The sequence below is a fragment of the Urocitellus parryii genome, chromosome 2 (assembly GCF_045843805.1).
Source record: "Urocitellus parryii isolate mUroPar1 chromosome 2, mUroPar1.hap1, whole genome shotgun sequence".
NCBI classification, from domain to species: domain Eukaryota; kingdom Metazoa; phylum Chordata; class Mammalia; order Rodentia; family Sciuridae; genus Urocitellus; species Urocitellus parryii.
The window spans coordinates 39415028-39442420 of NC_135532.1; the positions used below are offsets into that span (position 1 = coordinate 39415028).

The window sequence follows — 27393 nt, forward strand, 5'->3', positions numbered from 1 at the left end:
AATACTACCATAGGTCCCACAACAGGCAACTAAATTATAATCCTTGGTGATAGGGCCCAAGCAAAGATATTTAAAAAAATTTTTTTAGTTGTCAATGGACCTTTATTTTGTTTATTTACACGTGGTGTGGAGAATCGAACCCAGTGCCTCACACATGCTAGGTAAGTGCTCTACCACTGAGTCACAACCCCAGCCCAAAGGTATTTTTTAATAAGCTTTCCAGGTGATTCTTGGATACAGTCAGAGTTTAGAACCAGTGATGCAATGATACCAAGTTCATTCTATATGTTCACCTGTATGAGAAATATGGCTTATTTTTCTACATCTGAATTTGAACTCCAGCATTAATCCTTCTTATACCAATTGCCAGAAACTTAATGTCTGTTAAATCAGGATCTGTTCTCTTTCCATAAACCTTAGATATGGGAAATATATGTTTCAATAGATCAAAGGTAACATCTAGCCCTTGGTTTAATTATCTAAGGTGATGTCTATTGACATACCCCCCTTACCATCTACTCTGGGTCATTGTTCATTACAGGTATAATCCATATTTTTACCTTTGGAAGCATCAAACTTATCTCCACAGCTCTTAAGAGCACTGAAAGCCTAGGCCTCCCCACTCTGTTGAGTAGGTATAAATCCCAGCAATATGATTTAGCTTCATTTACAAGGAAACACCCGCCTACTAGGTTTTCATTTCTTCCCTGTGCTCAAGACATTTTGAGATCTTGAGTGTCCCTTCAGTGTGCTCTTTGTTCTAGATTCCCAAATCTCTCTAGGGGTGGACTTGCCCTTTGTCCTAGACACAGTGGCTCTTGGGAATACACAGCACAGGCACCCTTCTTGGGGAAACGTCACTAAGTTTCTTGCTTCCCTTCTTATTCTCTTCTCCCCATTCTCCCTAGGGGTGAGGTAATTCCAATTCTATTTCTGACACATAATTTTTCCTGGAGTCTGAATCCTTGTGGACTTTGACTTTTTGAAACTCAAAGTCCAGTCTCTTGCAATTCAAAGTACAATATGTTTATTTGCAACTTCAAACCTATCCTCTATCATTCTTTCCTTTAGGTGGTGAATATTATTAATTAAATGGCATGAAAGATAAGGGGCAAAAAAATGAAAAAGAGAGGCATGAATCTCAATTATAATCTCAAATTTTCTTCCTATCATGCTGAATTGGGAAGTAACCAAAATAAAAATTGTGTTACTAGGAAAATTATGTATTGTTTCTAAACCTCTATTTTTCCTTCTGTAAAATGTAGGATTGTTGTCAGGACTAACTCAGAATATTTATGTAAGAATGTGACTAAGTGTTCAATAAATGGCTATTATTCATCTTAGCCCTAAGTAGAAGTTTGGGTAAGCAAATCTTGTGGTGGTGTTTCTACAGCACTTTGTATTATTAATTCTAAAGTTAACAGTAAAACATATCAGCTAAGGCTTTGTCTCTGGTCATCAAACTGTGGAGGGTATAAAAATTTAAAATGATTTAAAGGATTGGGGGGATATTAAAATCTTCTCCCCCCTCAGGAAATTTCTTTTCTCTTTTTTCCTGCAAGCAGAACTCTGTGCCCTTACTTTCCTAGTGAAAGCAAATATAGAGAAAGGTCAAAGGTAGGAATTCCATTGTACTTGGAGAACAACTAATTTTCTCTTCTTCCTTGCAGCTCCCCACACCAAACAAAAAAAACAACTCAGTATCTAATGCACTCATTATATTCTGCTGTCCTGTACTTCCCACTACTAATTTCTAAGATCATTATGTATAAGAATTGCAAGTTTTTGCTGTGAAAAAATAGCTTCTGTGTAAAGCTTCTGTGTTAATTTTTATATTAACACACAGTAACTGTACATATTAATGGGACTCACTGTGATATTTCCATACATGATACTTCGTGCACAGATCAAATCCAATCTCTTGTTTTCCATACTCCACTCCCCTACTTGCTAGTAATCACTATTTTGCTTTTGAGTGAACTTTTTAAGCTTCCATTTACCAGAGAGAACATAGTGTACTTGTCTTTCTGAGTCTGGCTTGTTTCACTTAACATAATGTCCCCCAGTTCCAGATTGTCTAAAAATATAACAAGGTTAGCAGGTGGGAGGCTCATCTTGATTTTTTTAAAGAATTTTTTAAAGTATTTATTTTTTAGTTGTAGTTGGACACAATACCTTTATTTTTATGTGGTGCTGAGGATCGAACCCAGGGCGCGCACATGCTAGGCAAGTGCTCTACCACTGAGCCACAACCCCGGCCCTTGAATTCTTTTTTTAAAAAAATTCGTTCTAAGTATTTATACATGACACATCGTACCTAAATGGGGTATAACTTCTCATTCTTCTGGTTGTAGTTGATGGAGAATTACACCAGTCATGTAATCATACATGTACATAAGATAATAATGTCTGATTAATTCTACTATCCCTCCCTTCATTCTCCTCTGTCTAATCCAAAGTACCTCTATTCTTCTATACCTACCACCAATTGTGAATTAGCATCTGTATATCAGAGAAAACATTCAGCTCTTGTTTCTTTGGGATTGACTTATTTCACCTAGTAAGATGTTCTCTAGCTCAATCCATTTACTGGCTAATGCCATAATTTCATTCTTCTTTAAGGCTGAGTAGTAGTCCATTGTGTATATATACCACATTTTCTTTATTCATTCATCTATTGAAGGGTACCTAGGTTGGTTCCATAGTTCAGCTAGAGTGATTGAGCTTCTATAAACATTGATGTGGCTGCATTACTGTAATATGCTGATTTTAAGTTCTTTGGGCATAAACTGAGGAGTGGGATAGTTAGGTGAAATTGTGGATTCATTCCAAGTTTTCTGAGGAATCTCCATATTGCTTTCCATAGTGGTTGCACCAATTTGCAATCCCACCAGCAATGTATGAGTGAACCTTTTCCCCCATGTGCTTGCCAACATTTATTGTTGCTTGTATTTTTGATAATTGTCATTCTGACTGGAGTGAGATGAAGTCTCAGTTTTGATTTGCATTTCTGTAATTGCTAGAGATTTTGAACATGTTTTCATAATTTTTTGGATCAATTGTATTTCTTCTTCTGTGAAGTGTCTGTTCAGTTCCTTAGCCCATTTATTGATTAGGTTATTTATGTTTTTGGTGTTAAGTTTTTGAGTTCTTTATATATCGTGGAAATTACTGCTCTATCTGAGGTGCATGTGGTAAAGATTTTTCTCCCATTCTGTAGGCTCTCTTCACATTATGATCGTTTCCTTTGCTGAGAAGAAGCTTATTAATTTGAATCCATCCCATTTATTGACTATTGATTTTATTTCTTGACCTTTATGGGTCTTGTTCAGAAATTCAGTTCCTAAGCCAACATGGTGGAGGTTTGGTTTCACTTTTTTTTCTATTAGATGTAGGGTCTCTGTTGTAGTGCCTAAGTCCTTGATCCGCTTTGTGTTGATTTTTGTGCAGGCTAAGAGATAGAGATTTAATTTCATTTTGCTACATATGGATTTCCAGTTTTCCCAGCACCATTTGTTGTAAAGGCTATCTTTTCTCCAATATGTGTTTTCAATGCCTTTGTCTAGTATGAGATAACTGTATTTATGTGGATTTGTCTCTGTGCCTTCTATTCTGTACCATTGGTCTATGCATCTGTTTTGGTGCCAATATTTTGCCATTTTTGTTACTATCACTCTGTAGTATAATTTAAGTTCTGGTATTGTGATGCCTCCTGCTTTACTTTTCTTGCTAAGGATTGCTTTGGCTATTCTTATTTTTCCAAATGAATTTCATGACTGCTTTTTCTATTTCTATAAAGAATGCCATTGGGATTTTAATAGAAATTGTATTAAATCTGTATAACACTTTTGATAGTATGGCCTTTTTCACAATGTTAATTCTGCCTATCCAAGAGCATGAGAGATCTTTCCATCTTCTAAGCTAGACTTCTTCAATTTCTTTCTTTAGTTTCTGTAGTTTTCTTGTAGAGGTCTTTCATCTCTTTTATTAGGTTGATTCCCAAATATTTCATTTATAGATAGTATCATGATGTCCAGAACTTTATTCTGGGTTTAACTACTTGTCCTTAAAATACCTGCTTTTGGGGGCTGGGGATGTGGCTCAAGCGGTAGCGCCCTCGCCTGGCATGCGTGCGGCTCGGGTTCGATCCTCAGCACCACATACCAACAAAGATGTTGTGTCCGCCGAGAACTAAATAAAATAAAAAATATTAAAAATTCTCCCTCTCTCTCTCTCTCTCTCTCTCTCTCTCTCTCTCTCTCTCTCTCTCCTCTCTCACTCTCTATTTAAAAAAAAAAAACAAAAAAAAACCCCTGCTTTTGGACTCAGATGGTTGGTTGTGTGGTCCTATGTGATGGCTCAACTGCTGTCTTTATTACCAATTACAAAAGAGAGCTGGGTTGACAGTAAGTGCAACCTCTTTATATGTGATCACTTGTGAGGCACTGATTTCGAGCCTCAGCACCACATGAAAATAAATTAAAATAATAAAAAAAAGAAAAGAAAAGAACTCCCAGAAACACAAGTGTCCTCACTCCCCTAAGCGGGGGTTATATTTGTAAAAGGTTTTCCAGCTGATTTCACTGTGCCCTCAGCTTTGGTAACTAGTACTCCATTTCTTCTTCCCGAGCGTCAGAAAAGCTGTTTTTTCCCCCCTCCCTAACTATTGTATCCGCATCAGCGCGGTGTTTAACACAAAGCAGACATTCAGTAATCATTTCTTGAATGAACCCCATTTTACGGAAGATGCAACCGAGGCTCGAAGTTAAGGTCGCCTAAGTAGCGACGCTGGTCATCTTTTCACTGCCATTCGTTAGGGAACGTTCACCTCGCCTTCAGGCTTCACGTTTAATAAGAGGCTGCAGTGAAACTTCCAAAGGTCAAAGCTAGCTTTGCGCAGGTCAAATCCAGCTTAACTTGTGCAGGGAAGACACTGCTTTTCCCAGGCACTGGAAGCCTGGCTGTAGCAGTTAACCCGAGGCCCCGCCTCCGACGCGTGGTGGGCGGGGCGTGAGCGCCTCGGGCCGCAGCGCGCCTTTGCGCCTGCGTTAGGAGCGAGGGTACCCAGTCGAACTCAGAAATGGCGGCCTCCATATTCTACAGCCGGCTGTTGGCCGCCGCCGCCCTTAGGAGCCACCGGCCCCGGACGGCGCTTCGGGCCGCCGCCCAGGTATTGCTGCTTAGACTGCTTTCACCTCAGGGGTCGACAGGAGAAAGGGCGAGGTGGGACTCGTGGCCCCTGTGGCCGGAATATGAGGGGACCCAGGGCCCGGCTCGGGGTCACTTCGCCGGCGATGACATTTCCTGGGTGCCCTGGCGGGCCCGTGGGCGGCTTGCCCGGGAGTGCTGCTAGCCAGGACTGCGAACAGGCCCGCGAACAGGCCCATGTTGGCGCCGCTTGTCTCCAGCCCTCGGTCGGCTAGGAGGTCCCGCCTCTGCTGCTCCGGTACTTTCTGAGGAGACCGTGGGGGAGTGGGCGGGCTCGGAATGGAAGTGAAGGGGCCGGGGTAGTTTCTGCCGCCACTCCACGTCCCGGGCGGCCGGCCGACGCCTCTGTGGCCCCTCTTTGGGGGGGGGGGGGATGCCCTTCAAGTGTACTCTGTGTCTCTGGGGAGCTGTCACAGGTGGGAAAGACTGAAGACGACCAGCAGTGACTGCCGAGTTGCCCTCCCCGAAGTACTGATATTATTGTTGTGTTGGTTAGTAGAAGTTCAACAGTTGGGGAAGGAAAATAATCTTTTGAATCACTTAATTTCTGGACAGACTGTAACTTAGTAGCCACTTTTGTTGTTTTGTTTTTAAGTATTCATAGTGTGTCAGATAGTGTGCTACTAATACTAAGCGCATTAGCTTTTTCAGCAGCACTGAGAGACAGTAAGACCTGCGTGGGTGGTTGATACTGTGACTGTGGCTAAGAGAACTAGTAATTTGGGTCAGGTAACCTAGCAGGTAAGGTGGAAGCTGAGAACTTTTAATTTCAGAACTGTCTGGTTCAGAAGCCAAAGTGCTTGAGTCTGCTCTAAAACAGCAGGAACATAAAATTGGCCTATTGTTTCCCATACTTAACACCAAGAACGATGGAAGAGTATGAACCACTTCCAGAGTATTAGGTTATTTTTTGAAAGAACTTTTCAGACATACCATGAATGAATAGACTTAGGCTTCTTTTTCCCCCCAAGCTATTTGTACTTTCAGTTTAGGGGTAGTGAGTTCTATGAGTTTGTTTCCTAATAGAAGTGATTTTTTTTTTTAATTTCTTTTTGGCCTTCTTAAAGAGTGCTGCCTAGTTTGTAGATAATAGGGATTTGGAGAACAAGTATGTTTTCATTTTAATCATAATCTTTGTCCTTTTGGAAATTCCTTTAAAATAATCTTTGTTTCTCCATATGGTGATGCCTAATATATTGTCTTTATAACAGCTTTGCTTCGTTGCCACCCTGGCATTAAGATATTTAGCTTTAGAGTTTCCAAAGACATTGGTCTAAACTCTCGATTTTTGAATGGGGACACAGAGTGCATAGTCCCAGGAAATGTGTTCAAGGTCACACATTGAGTTTAGCATTTCTCTTCAACATTTTGTGTAGTCCTCATTCTGTTTTTTTTTTTTTTTGTATATTTGTTGAAATAGTCCATGTTATGAGCATATAATTAAGAGATTTTCTTGAATTTGACCAGGAATTGTTAACCTTTTGGCAGTGGGATTTTTTTAAAAGTTTTATTTTCTATTTAGTTGGCACATAATTTTATATATTTTTGAGGTTTAGTGTGATGTTTGAGTGTGTATATATGTATATATACACACATACATACACACACACACACACACACACACACACACATACATTCAATATAAGTCTACCAGGGTAAGTAGCATATCCATCACCATATACATTTTTCATTTCTTTGTGGTAAGAATATTAAAAAATCCTCTCTTCTAGCTGTTTTAAAATAAATAATACATTGTTGTTAATCACAATCACCCTGCTGTGTGATAGTCACTAGAACATACTCCTACTATCTAATTGTAACTTTGTACTAGTTGAGCAACCTCTTCTTTCTGGGGGCAGGAATCTTTTCTTCTGATCCATTTAGCTAATTAGGTGCAACCAGTAACTTATCTACTACGGACATAGCGTTCTGTATATATTACTATTGTTTATTTACGTATCTGTGAACTCTATGGCTGGGACCAAGTTGGCCTTGGTTTTTAGCACACTTTCTGTTATACTGATATTCAAAAACTATTTGAGTGTATGATCATTTTCGCCAGGCTTATACTAAGTACTCACTTGCTGCCCCCTGCCTCTTTAACCACAATCCAGATCAAGATATATAATGTTTTCAGCTCAGAAAACCTCTAGGTTCCCTCTCTTTATCAATATTCTCCTACAGAAGGTCACCACTAATTATGACTTCTACCATCATAGATTATTATTGACTGATTTTGAACTATATAAAAAGATATATAGGAGTGTATTTTTGTGTCTGGCATCTTTCCTTCAACATTATGTTTGTGTGATTAATCTACTGATAGATGAGCAATAGTTCTTTTTTTGTTGTTTGTTTATTGCTCTTTAGTATCCTATTATATGAATGTAACACAAACAAATGGATAATTCCCTTGTTGATGGACAGTCAGGTCATTTACCTTTTGTCTGTTTCGTAAAAGCTTACTATGGTCATTCTTATATATGTCTGTTGGTAGACATCTGTCTCATTTCTGGTGATACATACCCTGGAATGAAATTTCTGGGTCAGAAGATAGATGTTAAGAAAAGCTTGGGAGGTTGCTGACCTTTAATATTGAAGTGACAGTATCAAGGAATTGAGTTCTCCAGCTGAAATGTTAGTCAGGATTTTAGCATACCAAATGAATCATAAATGAGCTGCTATATACTGTAGGGTCCTTAAGAATCAACTGAGTGAATTGTTACTAATGCAGGTTTCCTTAGGCCCAGTTCAGAGATTCTAATTTTTTAGATGAGGCCTCGGCCCAGGAATCTGCATTTTTAGAAACAGATTTAATTTTGATGCAATGGATCATGATCCTACTCTAAGAAACAGACTTTATATTAGACTCCTTTAAATTCAGTTCTTGTGATATTGTGTGTTTCATATGAACCATGTTTCAGTATATTGCATTCTGTGTGGACATAATGAAAGTATGTGGCTAAACCTTAAAGTGATTCCACTGTAGTCTTCTTGCATAGTACTTAATTTGTTCTGTATATTGCTTTGCAAAGGTGATAGGATTGAGGAGTTTGAAAAAAGAATGAAGGTGTTTCAACATGTTATATGATATGTTAAGCCTGGGCTGTACCTTGGTAGAGACTTTGGGACGAATAGATGATGGAGATCTTGCTGATGGTCATCCTTCTTTAGGTTTTCCATGTTGTGGCCCTGATATGGGAAACTGAAAGTCTAACCCTCATATTCCTTTTTCTTTAGGCAGTAAGATAAACTATTTCCTACTTCTTTTTGTAAGAGTAATTCTGACTCAGCTATACTCAGGGAAATATTAGTTTTCTTTTCCCTGTTTAAAACAGCACTCCCTCATCTTTATTTTCTTTTTACTGTTTCTTACTGCCATCTGGCATAATGTTTATTTATGGTCTGTCCCTGTCCCTAGTATTCTAAATGTACACACTAGAATGTAAATCTTAAGGGATAGAGTTATATAGTTTGGTTTACTGCTCTGTTTCTAGTATCTAGATGCTCAATAAATATTTGATATGATGAATGCATGTTCAACATAGACTGAAAAGCAAAGAGTTTTTACTTGGCCTTCTTGGAAGCTTTTCTACTCCAATTGTGAAGGACAAACACCTGGATTGGTCTTGTAAAAGAGGTACTAGGTAAGGGATATTTTGGAAGGATACCTTAAAGATGGTGTTGCAGATTGGTGCTGAGCTTTGAAGACTGAGGTAGAGAGTTGTGTGGAAGAAATTTATTGGAAAGTGGTCGCTGAATCAAAACCTGTTGGAGAGTGAAGACAGGAGAATTGACTAGTGGGAGTAGAATTGTGAGGCAGTTGTAACAGACCTGCCATTCCTGTGGGAGATTTGAAACCAGGATGGCTATTCTAAATTGTCCCTAGTTGGAATGAGGTGCCAGGTCTTTATATTCCTCCCTCTACTCCTATTGATGTCATTGTATGCAAGCTGCCCGTAGGAAGAGGTGTGATTTTGGCCAAAGAGTTGCCAATGAGAGGACTTACCTTGGAGCTGTCAGCAGTCAGTGCTCCCAGCAGCTATGGCTATAAGTGCCTAGTCCTGAAGGAAGGATCTGGGCAGCACACCACAGTATGCACTACAGGTGAAGCCAAGGTTTCTGAGTCTTTGAGGGTTTGAAAAGTGATCATACCAAATCATTCAGTCATTACATATTTAGTGCCAGATGATTTGTTAGGTGCTGGGGAAATGGTAGAGGGGAAAGTTGGGAAGGATTTTTTGGTTTGGTGTAAAAGATGAAATTGTTGTTAGATCTGCTGAATTTGCCATTCAGGTAAAAATTACCAGTCATTAGAGATGATAGTAAAGCTCAAATGTAAGATAAGAACTTGAGATAATGAGGAAATAGTTAAAACTGTAAGAATAATGTTTGATAATTAGCTAATAACAGTTTTATTATGCTTATGAAGAACCAAGTACTCTATATAAACAAATTATTTCAAAAGGTGTTTCTAACAATAACTGCCCAGTCATTGTCGTACATAATATGTTCCTAATTTCTCTAGGTTCTGGGAAGTTCTGGATTGTTTAATAACCATGGACTCCAAATACAGCAGCAACAGCAAAGGAATCTCTCATTGCATGAATACATGAGTATGGAATTGTTGCAAGAAGCTGGTGTCTCCGTTCCCAAAGGATATGTGGCAAAGTCATCAGATGAAGCTTATGCAATTGCCAAAAAATTAGGTACTAAATTAAAAAACAAACAAACAAAAAACAAAACAAAACTTATGCCACCTTGACATGGATGTTTTTTTTTTTTCTTTTTTTGGTACCAGGGATTGAATCCAGGAGTGGCTTAACCATAGAGCCACATCCCTAGCCTTACTTATTTTTTATTTTGAGACAGGGTCTCATTAAGTTGGACCTCTTAGGACCTTGCTAAGTTGCTGAGCCTTGCCTAAAACTTGTGATGCTCTTGCCTCAGCCTCATGAGTTGCTGGGATTATGGGCATGTACCACCAATACTGGCCTTGATATGAAATTTTGATAAGATGTGAACTTTACTTTTGGTTTGATGACAACTTTTAGCTTTTATTTAAAAAATAAATTTCATTTACTTAAACGGAAGAGTTTCATATTACTTGAAATTCTAAAATTATTATGAAACAATTTTGAGCTCCTGTAGTGCTGATGACTTAGGAGTCACTTCTGTTGGCATTGGGAAGTTGAAATCCTGTTTTTAGTTGGAATATAATTATGGGGAAAAATATTTTGCTTACTACTTTGTTGCATGAGGGATTGGTGGCCGTGATGATTTTCAGGGAAATGATGAAGGAAAAATCTTAGTTGTTTATGTGGTTATAGAGGCCCCAGTACATTCCTCCTTGGGTCCCCCTAGGAGTGCAGTACCACTGAGCTACATCTCCAGCCCTGCCCTCCTCTTTAAAATTTATTTTTTGTGGAGCTAGGTATTGAACACAGGGACTCAATATGCTAGGCAAGTGCTCTACCACTGAACCACTTCCCAGCCCTTTTATTTTGAGCAGTGTCTGAAAAAGTTGCCCAGGCTGGATTTAAGCTTGTGATTCTCCTGCCCCAGTTTCTGGGAAATATAGGCATGTACCACCATGCCTGGTTTCCTCCTTGTTTTTGATGTGAAAAACATGAACTCATGGGAGAAAAAAGTAGTTGAGCTCTAGAATGTAAGCTCCATGAGAGCAGGGTTTTTTTGTCTTATTCATTCACTGATATATATCAAAGTCTTAGAAGAATGCCTGACACTTAGGAAATCAGATATTAATATATATTAAATTAATTAAATATATGCTTATGTTTATTAGAAGATTCTTTTATTGATGACGGAAACTTTAATAACTTTGTTATTTTGAACTTGTATTAATCTCTTAAAAAGCCAATTTTTGACTTTAGAAAATAACATGAGAACATAATAATGAAATAATGTACTAGTTATGCACTGCCTTTCATCCCACCTTATGTACACAGTTTAGCAAAACTAATCTCTCTTGAAAACACATTTGATTAATATGGATTTAAGTATGCTTTGGTTAAGACTTTGCTCTTATTAGTTTTTCAAGAAAGATAAAGAAAATTAAAGAAATGTTTAAACTTTAAAGTTTTCATCTTGATTTGTATGTATTTGTTTCTTGAATGGGATTTTCTCTGAACAGTGAGGGCATATACAACTTCAGAAAATTATTACATAAGCTCTGTTTTTGAATGAGTTGTCCATGATTTCCTTGATTTGGAAGCATAATTTTTCTTTTATAGTTTTTTGTTTTGATTAATAATCACAAACCCTTTTATTCAGTTTAGAAACAAAGTTCTTTTTTCTTCAGTAAAGCTTTAAGTTCATATTAATGTTAGTGAAATTTTTGTTAACTAAAGGTGACTTGTAGTTTGAATTTGTGTGTGGTTAATATTAATAGGACTTGGTTTATATATCATGAGGTCAGTAAAAACTTTCTCTATTTCCAAATCATTTATAATTGATTTTCTTTAACTACTTTTCTGTATGTTTTACCTTTAGTCAAATTTTATTGTTCTGTCAGAAAAAATAATTTTTGTAAAAATTTGTTCATAAAAATGCACAGGATTTATTCTGATGCCAGTCTTTTGATTTACTCTTTATCAAAACCTTTAATAATTCTTAGGCACAGAAGAAAGAACAGTTAATACATGCAGGATAAACTATAACTGAGTATTTCTGGCAAGTTCTCTGGGACCAGGATTTACAAGTAGTAAGGAACAGGAGCAGGTAGGAGCTCTGATTTTGAGCCCCTTGGAACAGGGGGATATCTTATTAATTGAGAAAGTGTGTTCTTGTCACAAAATACTGTAAAAATGTTTATAGTATGGGTATGGGATTATTGAATAATGAAGACCATTAAATCTTTTTTTTTTTTGAGAATTTTTTAATATTTATTTTGTAGTTTTTGGTGGACACAACATCTTTATTTTATTTTTTATGTGGTGCTGAGGATCGAACCCAGCGCCCTGCACATGCCAGGCGAACATGCTACTGCTTGAGCCACATCCCCAGCCCCCAGACCTTTAAATCTTGAGGAGCAGAAGTGCTGCTTTTAAGAGACATATTTAGTAACTAATTTGAAGACATTGAGGACAGTTTGTATTTTTGGTGTGCCATTATGTATCAGAAGATACTCATTATGGGATCTAAATACACAAGAGTGTGGTATGGTTTTATTGATCTATATAGTAATTCCCAATGCTGATTTTTGGCCATTTCAGGATTATTTTGGCTTCTTAAGTTACTGCAAAACTGACGTAATGCTAATTCTCATTTATTAAAAACTTTTTTTAAACTTTTTTTATATATTTATTTTTTAGTTACAGTTGGACACAATATTTTTGTTTTATTTATTTATTTTTATGTGGTGTTGAGGATCAAACCCAGGGCCTTGCATGTGCTAGGTGAGTGCTCTATTGCCGAGCCACAACCCCAGCCCATATTAAAAACTTTTACCAAGAGTTCTAGTCATCAAAGGATATAATAGGGCATAAATGATTGCAGATTTGCCAAACCATTGCTTCCTTTCAGTCCTATAGGTGGTAGGAGATGCTGAGGTAGCATGGAGTCTGTGGCCACCAGATTCTACAAGTGGGCTTCTGAGATGGACCCCCTTCCTCAGTATTTCCTACAAATTTTATCATTTTCTGTGTGTCTTATTATATAAAAAAGTTGGGAAGTATTGTCTTGCAGGAGGTTAGGAATGGAAGAATGGTTAGAAAGAATCTAATGCTAATTTTAAAAAGACATATATATGAGTCCACAAAATGTAAGTTGGTGAACTTGAGGATTATTAAGAAGTTTCTGGAATTATTAGAGGGATTAATTCTTAAGCGCAGACCAATGAAGGACTTGTAATTTGGGGTCAGTTGTTAAGAGCAATTTACTATCACTTTCTCAAAGTTAGTTGCTAGTTCACACAAATAGGATTTCAGTAAAGCATTTGGCAGAGTTCTGAATTGACCATGGAAAGATAGTTTGTCTTTTGCTGTAATTAGAGTCTCTAGTTTAGTAAATGTGCAAATTAATGAATGTCAGCTTGGAGAGAGATTTTTAATGGCTTAATACAGAACTTTGCTTTCTTTTTTCTTTTCAGTATTTTGCTAGATGACTATATTATGAGGAATATTTAAAGAGTATTCAAAAGATTAAAGCTAAGATGGATAGTGAATATATTTTAAAGATAGTGTTGGGATCCAAAAAAGATCTTGGACCTTGTCTGACTAGAGCGTCGTGCCAAATCTGTAGTATAAGCAGAAGACTATAAGCTCTAGGAGGGCCTGTTAGGCCTCTCTTGCTCATTGTTGTATTTACATTTCCAGCACAGTATCTGGTATGTACGTGAATCTGTTGAATGAATTAATGGAGTTGAATACAATATTTGTTTTAATTAGTTGTCCTCTGACTTCTAATCCTCCCCTTAACAATTGATGAGATTCTGTCATTAATTCTTATTTATTAGGCTTTTATTTAGCTATCAAGGGCTGTTTTATTTATTTTTTGCAGTGCTAGGGGTTGAACCTATGCTAGGGAAGCCCTCTACTTACCACTGAGCCACATCCCCCACCCACTGAAGGACTGTTTTAGAAGGTACTTTGAAGAACCATCTTTTGCCCCTAAAGACTTTATATTCCTAAATAAAAAAAATTGACATTTTTGATGAAGAGTTCTTTTGTCTTATAAAATGTTTATGAAAAAAGAGCTTCCTTACTCAACAGGTCAATATGTTAAGTTCCCAGTTTAATGATTAAGAATGATTGAATTTAGTTCAGTTCACTGATTTATTGACCAATTGCCATATAACATTTATTTTTTATTTTTCAGTATTGGGGGTTGAATATCCCCAGCCCTTTATATTTTTTATTTTTTGAGACAGGGCCTTGCTAAGTTACTTAAGGCCTCTCTAAGTTGCTGAGGCTAGCTTTGGACTTGGAATCTTCTGTCTCAGCCTTCCAAGTTGCTTATAGTCTTGTAAGCTTATAGTCTTCTAGTATACTACAGATTTGGCACTACTCTCTAGTCAGACAAGGTCCAGGATCTTTTTTTAGATCCCAATACTGTCTTTAAAAATACTACAGGCATGTGCCGCCACATGTAAATGTGGCTATGTTACATTTACATTGTTTGTATTACAGTTATCTTCTTTGGATATAAGTGAATATTTTTAAAGTACTACAAAATCAGGACTTGGCAGGTAACCAGCAACAGGTAAAATAAATAGTGCCTGCTCCTTTTTGGACATTATTTCTCTAATTTTCTGTAGCCCCTGAGACTACTAGTTGTCTTCTCAATAAGAAAGTTATTGTTGGTTTTAATGAAATTTTTAAATTGCCTCTAATCTTTACCTAATATTGGATGTTGAAATACTTGTGAATGATAGAGAATGTGGCCTATTGAAAAGGTTGATCTTATCTAAACAAAATGCTTTTAATCACAATCCTGCTCTCGTTGCAGGATTATGGGCCCAAATTTTCAATTCTGAGTTTTTGTAAGAGCAGTGATAAAGTCTAGATTTACAAGAATTCTGTCCCATTTTTGTAATGTCCTGTCTGTCATATTTGTTCAGATTGTCTCAGGATAGCAAGTTTACATGTGAGAGACAGGGAGGCATTAAGAAAACATCTGAGTATCAGTTTTGTACTTTTAATACCTTCCAAAGCACTAGTAGTTTGAAATGTTAAGGAGTGGTTAAATTATTTTCAATATATACTACTTTAAGAAATGATTTGAGTGACTAATTTTTTAAAAGTCATGGATCTTTTAGATGATGAATGTTATACTTTTTGATTCAAGAAAATCTGTGTACATTGAATGCCTCATTTTTTGATATTATGACTAAATAAGACTATTAACATCTATTGCTGTGTATATTAAGTAAAATACCGTGTCTTGCATGTGGCTCCCTGCTTGACATCTAATAGGAGTGTTTTTCTTCTAGGTTCAAAAGATGTTGTAATAAAGGCACAGGTTTTAGCTGGTGGTAGAGGAAAAGGAACATTTGAAAGTGGCCTTAAAGGTGGAGTAAAGATAGTTTTCTCGTAAGTCACATTTTTTTTTTAAAGAAAAATCATCATTATTAAAGATTGATTAACTTAGCTGATAAAAAACTGAGATTTAAATTTTAAATGAGATAGGTTTTGACTGTGATGTCTCAATTGGAAGACAAAGGAATTTGAGTTCTTTTTTTTATTTTAGTCCAGAAGAAGCAAAAGCTGTTTCCTCACAGATGATTGGGAAAAAATTGTTTACCAAGCAAACAGGAGAAAAGGGCAGAATATGCAATCAAGTTTTGGTCTGTGAGCGAAAATATCCCAGGAGAGAATACTACTTTGCAATAACGATGGAAAGGTCATTTCAGGTGAGTATAGACATGACACAATTAGGACAAATTTATGACATTCTTTTCCAAAATTGAATATATGGGAAAGATTTTTAGATTTTTCAAGTATTATGCAATCAATATGTATAGCAGCTCAATTCACAATAGCTAAACTATGGAACCCAACCTAGGTGATGAATGGATAAAGAAAATGTGGTATATATATTCAATGGAATATTATTCAACTTTAAAGAAGAATGAAATTATGGCATTTGCCAGTAAATGGATGGAGTTGGAGAATATCATGCTAAGCGAAATAAGCAAATCCCGAAAACCAAAAACCAAATGTTTTCTCTAATATGTGGATGCTAAGGTGGGGGGGCACTAGAGAAGAATAGTGTTACCTTAGATTAGAAAGAGGGAAGTGAAGGGAGGGGAGGGGAGAGGAGAGGATATGGGAATAGGAAAGATAGTGGAATGAAATAGACATTATTACTATATGTATATACATGACTGCATGACCAATATGATTCTGCAACATCTACACTCAGAAAAATGATAAATTACATTCCATCTATGTATAATATATCAAAGTCCATAAATGCATTTTACTGTCTTATATAACTAAAATAAAAAATTAAAAAAAGAAATATCTTTATCAAAAATAAGTGTTATGCATGAATCCATTTGTTTATGTCATGAGCATAATATTTATGTTATTTAAAAAACAGCATGATAAATGCTATAAAATTTGATATGTAATATTGTGATTAAAAACACTAAGCCAGGTGTGGTGGAACACGCCTGTAATCCCCAGAGGCTTGGGAGGCTGAGGCTGGAGGATTGCAAGATCAAAGCCAACCACAGCAACTTAGTGAGGGCCTAAGAACTTAGTGACACCCTGTCTCTAAATAAAGTTTCAAAAAGGGCTGGGGATGTGACTCAATGGTTAAGTGCTGCTGGGTTCAATCCTTGGTACTTAAACTATAGGAAAACCCCTGCTGTAATAAATATGGAATTTCCAAATTATTAATTCACTGAGATCAACTTAAATCATCTCTGGATCATCTTTGATTCTGAGATTTTGTTGATGGAATATCATTTCTAGCAAAGAATCTAGTAAGGTGTATCTATGGCTTCATCTTTTTCTTTTTCCACCTCTTGGTATTTTTTATATTTTGGTTTCTGTTTCACCACATGATTTGGTACTTGGTAAATTGAAGGTGACATTAAGTAGCAAACAGTATAGTTTTAAAGAACATGACTGTAGCCCTGCTATTTTTTCTTTATGGAGACTAAAATTCTAGCATTGGATATAGTCATCAAGCTCAGTGAAAATCCTTTGTAGACTTGGTGTTTAGAGAGAGTATTAATAATCATTTTATACTATAATTATCTGCCTCCTTGAATGCATTCATCAGGTGTTATAAGCTGAATCTCTGTTAACTAGCTTTTCTTGGAAACAAACTGGGTACATATGAGGAAGTCTTCATAATTTGATGTAGAATATTACTATATTTAATTTAGAATAATAAATTTTGAGGGTCCTGAAAATAGTTTCTTATGTAAAAAACAAAACTTTTTTTTTAAATAAAATATTGATGGGCCTTTATTTTATTCATTTATTTATATGCGGTGCTGAGGATTGAACCCAGTGCCTCATACATGCTAGCCAAGTGCTCTACCACTGAGCCACAACCCCAGCCCCCCCGAAAAAACTTTAAAAAAATATTTTTTTAATCATTTTTTCTTAAACTTATCATATAACAGGCATCTTTCCTATACAATAAATACTGATGTTCATTATTAAATTTTTAAGTAGATTTTCCTTATTGTTATTAACATGTTAATTGTATATATAAATGGGATTCATTGGGATATTTTCATACATGTATAATTACGTATCTATCATGTCCATCTAAATTTCTTCTAAATTCCATCCCCTACACCTACTGATATCTTTCCTAGTCTCTATTCCCTAGTAATCCCTCTTCTACTTTTAGGTTGCCCTTTTTTTCCTTTTTTCCCTCCGGTTTCTACATGTAAGAGAAAATGAGTTAACTTGTTTCTCTGTGTCTGGCTTATTTTGCTTTAACATGAAGTCCTTCAGTTCCATCCATTTTGTTGAAAATGACAGGATTTCATTCTTTATGTCTTTATCTATTCATCTCTAGACAGGCATTTATTTCCAAACTATTGTCAATAGTGCCCCAGTAAACATGGGTATGTAGGTGTCTTTTTTTTTTACACTGAGCTGACTTCATTTACTTTGTATATATATGTGTGATAGCTAGATCATATGGTAGTTCCATTTTTAGTGTTTTGAGGAACCTCTATACTGTTTTCCATAGTGCCTTACTAGTTTACATTCCTACCAACAGTGTATAATGTTATTTTTTTTTACATGTTTTTGTCAGCATTTGTTATTTATTTATTTATTGATAATAGCCATTCTAATTTGGGTGAGATGGTGTCTCATTATAGCTTTGGCTTTGCATTTCCCTATGACTAATGATATTGAGGATTTTTTCCCATAGACTTATTGGCCTTTGCACTGCTTTTGAGCATGTGTGTTCAGATCTTTTGCCCATTTTTTAACTGGAATTATTGATTTTTGTTGTTAAGGTTTTTGAGTTCTATATTCTATATTCTGTATATTAGCCCTCTGTCTGGTGAATAGCTGGCAGAATATTTTCTCCCATTCTGTAGGTGGTCTTTTTATTATGTTGATTGTTTATTTTGCTGTCAGAAGAAATTTCACAACAATTTCTTTATTGTTTATACCAATATCTTTTTTCTTTTTTTTGGTACTAAGGATTGAACTCAGGGGCACTTAACCTCTGAGCCATATTCCCAGCTGTTTTTTGTATTTTATTTAGAGACAGGGTCTCACTGATTTGCTTAGGGCCTCACTACATTGCTGAGGTTGGCTTTGAACTCTCAGTCCTCCTTCCTCAGCCTCCTGAGCTGCTGGGATTACAGGCGTGCACCCGGCCTATATCAATATCTTGAAATGATTCCCTTTTGTTTTCCTCTAGTTGTTTCAGAGTTTCAAGAGTTACATATAGGTCTTATATTAAAACAACTTTTTTTAAATAGCAATTTTTAGACCAGGTTCAGTGGTGCACAGAGACTTGGGAGTTGAGGCAGGAGGATCTTTCTCAAGTTGGAGTGGAGGTCAGCCTTAACAATTTAGCAAGACCCTGTTTAAACCAAACCAAAAAAAATCCAAAAAACTCCATAATTTTTTTCTATATTGTTTTTCCCCTTGCAATTATATTTTCAGGTAAAAGTGTCCTTTGCAATTTTCAATTTTTATAGGAAAGTATTTCTAAAGATATACACTAGGTGGTAGTAAAAACCCACTCAGAATACAAGATAAAATGTTTTATTCTTAAGCAATAATTTTATCTCTATAGGTTTTTATGTGGTAGAATTTAGTTTTATAAGTTATTTTAGAAATTAAATGACACAAATCTTATATATTATACAAATTTGCAGAAATTATATTTTTTACACTTATTTATTTTCACAACAATTTCTTTTCCTTTTCATTAATGTTATTTATCAGCACCTATCATTTTCTTAGTTATGTTTTTATATTTGTTATAGCCAGAACCAAGGTGAAAATGTCTGGACAAATTGAGATAGGTGTTCTATCCAGAGTAATCATCTTGATTGCAGTCAATGTAGCAAATGGAATATTATTAAATATACATTAGAATGTTTGGGAGGTAGATCAAATTTGAGTTCATTTTAAGAACTTGAATTTTCAGAGAACTATTTGAGTCTTGTTGAGGAAAAAATGTTATTTCAGTTATAAAAGCATTACAGGATCACATGATTGTAATAATTCAGGCTAACTAGCATAATATTAGTAAAACTATTTGGCCAAAGATATTATAATGTTTTTTGATATTGTCACACTTGTTCAGAGTAGAATTGTGGTTGTTGCTTTTTGGAGTATAGCCAACCTTTATTTTTTTTTTTTTTGAATCTCTGTGAATAGGTCTCTGTTAAATGACAAAAATCAGTTTGCTATTTAAACCAAAACAGAAAGAGAATTTTTGATTTAATTAAAATCCTATGCATACAAATTTACTGATCACTAAAAATTGCTTTTGTTACCTGTTTCTAAGAGATGAATTATAAGCTCAACTGGTCTTCTTTAGTATCCATATCATACCTGGGTATATATCTATAATAGGGTTGGTGTACCAAAAAGATCAGTTTAAGTGCCTACTCTTTTTGGCATTTTTGTTAAATCAGATTTGTTAACACTTGCCTAGTGCCTGTTAGTACTTACTTTGGGTCTTAGACAAATCTAATTTAACAAACCACATTTGCTATTTTCATTTTCTACTGAAACATTATGGTCTGCTGAAAATGAGTGGCACATTTAACTATGTCAGTTTTTAACTTTGCTTAAAATAGATATAAAGTGTGCTACAGCAATGCCAAAACTTTCTTTTTAAAAAAAGTATCTTTATTATATTAAGTGGCTGCTTTATCATATACTATTTTTTTATTAAAAAAAAATTTTGTTACCAGGGAATGAATCCAGTGGAGCTTAATCACTGAGCCTCATCCTCAGCCCTTTTTTATTTTGAGTCAGGGTCTTTCTAAGTTGCTTAGGGCCTCTCTAAATTTCTGAGGCTGGCTTTGAACTTGTGATCCTCCTGCCACGGCCTCCCACGCCATTAGGATTACAGGCATGTACCACTGTATCAGGTTTATCATACATTTAAAAAAAAATCTATTTATTTTTTAGTTGTAGTTGGACACAATACCTTTATTTATTTATTTTTATGTGGTTCTGAGGATCGAACCCAGGTTCTCGCACGTGCTTTGTGAGAGGTCTACCACTGAGTCACAATCCCAGCCCCCTAGCATACACTTTTAAATTCAGATCTCGTTTAAGGCAAACATTTTTTGCAAAACCAATAAGAAAAATTTAGGTTAAGATTATGAAAATAGCATTACTAGTTTATTTGAAATTATAACTATTTGCTTAAACTAATTTGGTTTGAAAATTTATTTCTAAGGTTTAAAAATTAAACTAATATTCTGTATTGATTTTCAAATTCAGATCTATACTCATTGTTTTAACTGATCCTTTATTTAATCAATGCAAGTGGTTGTAGAATTAGCATAAATAAAGGTTGTTCACTTTCTTTTATATAATTTTATATATTTTTAAAGCCTTAACCCTAGCTTTGTTAGATACTTATTATTTTAGTGAGACTTTAATATTATCTTTTTCCTGCCAGTAGTGCTGCCCTTAGTGCCAGTAGTGAGACCCTTTATTTCTTTTATCAGTTTATATAAAAAATAAAACTAAAATAAATGTTCAAATTCTTTGAAAGTTTGTTGGTCTCTACCTCTCATATTGAACATATTTTATAGTTATTTGTAGATTTAATTTATCTGTATCCTACTTCAGTAGCATGTTAATAATTGGATAGGCTCTTCTTAAATATGACTCTTCCTGTTCTCTAGACCTTTGTAAAAGCCTATAATTATGAACTGCCTTGCAAGAGAGGAAATGACGAATACCCTTCCATTTGAAATTTATAGAGGATCTTCAAATTAGACCATAATTGCAAGCATTCTCTTTCCTTAGACTTGCTAGTATATTTTCTCCTTTAGTTTCAAAAGGCTCAGTGAATTCTTAAAACCTTGGTAGGAGAGCAGTTAACTGTAATGACTTCAGATACTAAATACCCAGAGTTAGACCAAACTTCAGAGGATAAGGTATAGTCCTGCATATGACACCTCTCATGTCAGACACCAGCCTCAAGTTTGGGGATCCCCACTTCTGACCAGCTGACCACAAATTCTGGGGTACCCACTATCCCTCTGATTTAAGGACTTCAAGAGCTCAAGAAAATGCTATTGTTAGGATTATAGTTTTATTGTAGCCAAAGGATACAAATCAGAATCAGCTAATTGGAGGGACATATAGGGCAATGTCTGGGAGAGTCTCCGATATGAAGCTTTCTTTGTTCTCAAGAATATATTACCCCCTTGGCTTCTAGATGTGTGACAATATCACCAGACTTCTGGGGTTCAGAAGTTTTGTTTTTCTTTTCTTTTTTTTTTTTTTTTTAATATTTTTAGTTGTCAATAGACTTTTTTTACTTTGTTTATTTATATGTGGTACTGAGGATTGAACCCCAGGCCTTACACACGCCAGGCAAATGCTCTACCACTGAGCCACAACCCTAGCCCAGAGGTTTTCTTATTTAAAGAAAATGTTTTAAATTGTGGTTAAAAACACAACATAAAATTTATCATCCTACCCATTTCAAAAAATTATTTTTATTGATACATTATAACTACATAATAGTGGGATTCATTATGTCATATTTATACATGCACATAAAATAATTTGGTCAATCTCATTCCTAGTTCCTTTTTTTCCCTTCCATTTTTGAGTATACAGTATGGCAGTATGGTTTTATGTACTTTTTTTTTCTAGATGCATATTTTGTGTGACAGATCACAAGAACTCTTTTGTCTTGCAAAATTGAAACTATGTAATTGAGCAACTCACCTTCCCCCATGCCTCCATTCCCTAGTAACAACTCTTCTACTTTCTAAGAGTTTGATTATTTTAGAATACCTTTATGTGAATGGAATCAGGAAATTTTTGTCTTTTTTAAAATATATTTTAAATTGTTGATGGACCTTTACTTTATTAACTTATTTATATGTGGTGTTGAAAATTGAACCCAGTGCCTCAAACATGCTAGGTAGGCACTCTACCACTGACTCACAACCTTAGCCCAGTTTTTGTCTTTTTGTGACTGGTTTATTTCATTCATGATGTAGCATATGACAGGATTTCATTTTTAAAGACTAAATACTATTCCAGTGTGTGTGTGTGTGTGTGTGTGTGTGTGTGTGTGTGTGTATGTATGAGGTTTTCTTTATCTGTTCATCTTTTGATGGATATTCGGGTTGCTTCTACCTCTTTGTTGTGATTAATGCTACAATGAGTATTTAAAGTCTTTAAGGTCTGTTTTCTTTTTCTTTTCCGTTTTTTTGGATATTACCTAGAAGTGGGATTACTGGTATTTCAATTTTCAATTTTTTGAGGAACCTGAAGTGTTTTTCCATAGCAGTGCACAGGGATTCCAATTTTTCCTTTTCCTTGTCAAACTTATTTTCTGTTTTTTTTTTTCCCCCTGATAGTGGCTCTCCTAAAGAGTGTGATGTGATATCGCATTGTGTTTTGATTTACATTTCCCTAAGGATTAGTGAAATTGAATGACTTTTCATAAGTTTACCAGTGATTTGTACTTTTTTTTTTTTTTTTTTTGAGAAATGCCAGATGTTCAAGTCTTTAGCTAATTTTTTAATTGGACTGTGTGGTTTGCAAATATTTTCTTCCATTCTGTAGATTGCTTTTTTACTTTGTTGATCATTTCCTTTGCTGTGTAGAAGTTTTTAAGTGATATAATCATATTGGTTTATTATTGCTTTTGATGTCATATATAAGAAATCATTACCAAAATCCAACATCATGGAGCTTTTCTTGTTTTCTTCTAGCAATTTTATAGTTTGGGGTTTTTATGTTTAAATTTTTAATTATTTTAAGTCAATTTTTGAATATAGTATAAAGTACAGGTCCAGCATCATTCTTTGGTATATGGATACCCAATTTTTCCTGCACCATTTGTTGAAGAGACTTATTTTCTTCCTCATTGTGTATCCTTACCACCTTGTTGAAATCATTTAATAATATATGTGACAGATTATTTCTGGGCTCTTTTCTCTTTAGTTGGTCTTTACATCTGTCTTTATGCCAGTATGATACTGTTTTGAGTACTGTAGTTTGTGTTATGTTGTTGAAACCAGAAAGTGTGAGGCCTCCAGCTTTTTATTTCTTATGAGTTTTTCGACTGTTTTAAGTCTTTTTGAGGTTACCTATGAATTTTAGGGTGGGTTTTTTCCTGTTTCTACAAAAAATGCCTTTGGGCTTTTCATAGGGATTGCCTAGAATCTGTAGATTAAAAATGGTAATATGCACATTTTAACAACATGCACCTTCCTATCCATGAAAACAGGAATCTTTTCATTTGTTTGTGTCTTCTTTGATTTCTTGCAATAATGTTTTGTAGTTTTCAGTGCATAAGCCATGTTGGTTAAATTTATTTTTAAATATTTTATTCTTCTTGAATTTATGTAAATAGGATTGTTTCCTTAATTACCTTTTCAAATTGTTTGTTGTTAATATACTGAAATACAATTAATTTTTTTTCATTTTTTTCACATTTTTTATTGTTATATTATAGTTGTACATAATGATGGGATTTGTTGTTATATATTTACACATGCACATAATATTAACAATATAATTTGGCCAGTATAACTCCCCAGCACTTCCCACCTCCCTCTGTTTCTCCCACTGACTGGTCTCTCTCTCTCCTTTTTTTTGTTCCAGTCTTTATTATTTCTTTTTACTAATTTTGGGTTTAGTTTTTTTCTGTTTTTTTTTTTATTTTTATTTTTTTTAGTTTTTTGGGTTTTTTTAGTTGATTTTATTTTTTTAAATACAGACAGTGACTGGTTTCTTTCCTCTACTGATCTCCCCTTGATTTTCATGAGATCTGCTTCCACCTTTCTTTTCCTTTTTCTCTCTAGCATCCACATATATCTGTTGACCTTCTGAGTTTGACTTATTTTGTTTAACATCATGGTCTCAAGTTTCACTCATTTTCCTGCAAATGACATAATTTAATTTTTCTTTCTGGCTGAATAAAACTCCAGTGTGTGTGTGTGTGTGTGTGTGTGTGTGTGTGTGTGTGTGTCATTTTCTTTATCCATTCATCCATCGAAGGACACCTAGGCTTGGTTTCGTAGTCTGGCTATTGTGAATTGTGCTGCATGTATCACTGTAGTATGATGACTTTAATTCTTCAGGATAAATACCAAGGAGTGGTATAGCTGGGTCACATGGTTTCTCTTTTGAGGAACCACCATACTGATTTCCATAGTTGTTGTATTAATTTATAATCTCACCAACAGTGTCAAAGTGTCCCTGTTTCCCCACATCCTCCCCAGCATTTATTATTGTTTATGTTATTGATAACTGCTATTCTGACTTGTGTGTTGTAAAAGCTCAGTGTTGTTTTAATTTGTACTTTCCTAACTGCTAATGATGTTGAACATTTTTAAATTTGTTTGTTGGCCATTTGTATTTCTCCTTTAGAGAAGTGTCTGTTTAATTCCTTTTGCCCATTTATTCATTGGGTTATTTGATTTTTTTGGTGTAAATATTGTGAGTTCTTTATGTATTCTAGATATTAATCCTGTATCAGAAGAGTAACAAAGATTTTCTCCCATTCTGTATGATCTCCCTTCACATTCTTATTTGTCTCCTTTGCTGTGTAGAGGCTTTTTAATTTGATGGCATCTAATTTATTAACACTTGGCATTATTTCTTGAGGGGTCCTATTGAGGAAGTTGCTGTCTGTGCCTTTATGCTGGGGTTTGTTAACCCTATATTTTTTTCTAGGAGTTGCATAGGTTCTAGTGTAATTCCTAGGTCTTTGCTTTTTTTTTTTTTTTTTTTTCTTTTTGGTATTTTGCTACTGGGGATTGAACCTAGGGGTGCTTAACCATGGAGCCACATCGTAACCCCCCCACCCTTTTTTTTTTTTTTTTAAATTTTGAGACAGGGTCTTGCTAAGTTCCTAAGGGCCTTGCTGAACTGCTGAGGTCCTCCTGCCTCAGGTTCCTGAGTGCTGGGTACTGGGATTGTAGGTGTGCACCAGCACATCTAGCCTTTGATTCATTTTGAGTTGATTTTTGTGGAAGGTGAGAGATAAGTGCCTAGTGTCATTCTTCTACTTGTGGATAACCAGTTGTTCCAGCACCATTTATTAAAAAGTCTGTTTTTTCTCCAGTGTATGTTTTTGGCACCTTTGTCAAGGATCAAATGACTATAGATGTGTGGGCTTGTCTCTGCGTCTTCAATTCTGTACCATTGGTTTATGTGTCTTTTTTTTTTTTTTTGCCAGTACCATGCAGATTTTTTTTTTTTTTAAAGAGAGAGTGAGAGAGTAGAGAGAGAGAGAGAATTTTTTTAATATTTATTTTTTAGTTCTTGGCGGACTCAACATCTTTGTTGGTATGTGGTGCTGAGGATCGAACCCGGGCCGCACGCATGGCAGGCGAGCGCGCTACCGCTTGAGCCACATCCCCAGCCCCTGCAGATTTTGTTACTATAGCTCTGTAGTGTAATTTGAAGTCAGGTATTGTGATGCTGTCAACATTGCTTTTTTGGCTTAAAGTTGCTTTGGCTCTTGTGGGCCTTTTATTATTCTTTCAAATGAACTTTAGGACTGTTTTTTTTTTTTTTTCTATTTTTGTGAAGAATATCATTGGTATTTGATGGGGATTGCATTGAATTTGTAAATTGCTTTTGGTAGTATGGCCATTTTCATAATATTCTGCCTATCCATGAACATGAGAGGTCTTCCATCTTCTGAGGTCTTATTCAATTTCTTTCTTAAATGTTCTGTAGTTTTCATTGCAGAGATCTGTCACCTCTTTGCTTAGTGTTATTCCTAGGTATTTGTTTTTTAGTCTATTGTGATTTGAATTGTTTTCCTGATTTCTTTCTCAGCAGATTCATTGTTGGTATATAGGAAAGTATTGATTTTTGTATGTTGATTTTTGTAACCTGCTACCTCACCAAATTTGTTTATTAATTCCTTTTGTTAGAATTTTTTGGATCTTTTATGTATAGAACCATATCCTGTGCAAACAGTGATAATTTTACTTCTTCCTTTCCTATTTTTATCCCTGTTTTTCCCTATTTTTTTAATCCCATTATTTCCTTCTTGCCTAATTTCTCTGGCTAGAATTTCTAGCACTATGTTAATTAGGAGTGGTAAGAGTGGACATCCTTGTCTTGTCCTAGATTTTAAAGGAAATGCTTTCAGTTTTTCCCCATTTACTATAAGGTTGGCTTTGGTTTTTCATCTATAGCTTTTATGATGTTGAGGTAGGTTCTGTCTGTCCCTAGTTTCTTCAGTGTTTTTATCATAAATGGGTGGTAAATTTTGTCAAAGGCCTTTTCTGCATCTGTTGAGATAACCAACTGATTTTTGTCCTTTATTCTGTTTACTTGATGAATTACATTTATTTGAATATATTAAACAATCCTTGCATCTGTGGAATAAAACCAACTTGGTCATAGTGTTAATATGTTAATGCAACTGATTTTTGGTTGTTTGTTTTATTTCCTACAATTTTGCTGAACTTGTTTAGTTTTTTTTTTTTTTCCTGTTGGGATTGTCAGGAGTTTTTATATACATTTGTGAAAAAGATAATTTTTTTATGTACACTTGTGAAAGAGATCATTTTAATTTTCTTTTTTTTTTGGGGGGCGGGGGTGTTTTTTGTTTCTTTTTCTTATCAGATTTTTCTGTCCAGGACTTCTAGTACTATGTTGAATACAAGTAGAGAGAGCTGACAACCTTTGTATCTGATGTTAGAGGGAAAGCTTTCAAAAGGTTTTGTATGACTTAGTGTGATGTTGACTGAGCTTTTTGCATATAGTCATTACTATATTGTATTTTATCCTGAAAGTGTTGAATTTTGTCTACTGTTTTTTTCTGCATCAATTAAAATGTTTGTGGTGTTTGTCCTTCATTCTGTTACTATAGCATATTTATCTTTTGATTTTCATATATCAAACCATTCTTGCATTCCAGGAATAAATTTCACTTGATTATGATGTGTAATTCTTTACTTGTTATTTAATTGGGTTTGCTGTTATTTTGTTGAGAATTTATGCACCAGTGTTCATGAGGGATATTGGCCTATGGTTTTGTTTT

At 35.1% G+C, this 27393-nt stretch overlaps 1 protein-coding gene across 3 annotated transcripts in view; it reads left to right on the top strand.

The window, feature by feature from the left end:
• Nucleotides 1-5047: 5047 nt before the first annotated feature.
• The window catches only part of Sucla2 (succinate-CoA ligase ADP-forming subunit beta), a 45846-nt gene continuing 23500 nt past the window's right edge, over nucleotides 5048-27393 (top strand). For 2 of the 3 annotated variants that reach the window (XM_077792529.1, XM_077792542.1), the window contains exons 1-4: nucleotides 5048-5170; nucleotides 9737-9917; nucleotides 15161-15260; nucleotides 15418-15580. In XM_077792529.1, coding sequence (XP_077648655.1) covers nucleotides 5081-5170; nucleotides 9737-9917; nucleotides 15161-15260; nucleotides 15418-15580 — 534 coding nt within the window. In that variant the 5' untranslated portion in view covers nucleotides 5048-5080. The remainder of the gene's footprint in view (nucleotides 5171-9736; nucleotides 9918-15160; nucleotides 15261-15417; nucleotides 15581-27393) is intronic. The other variant, XM_026393699.2, reaches the window with a different exon arrangement.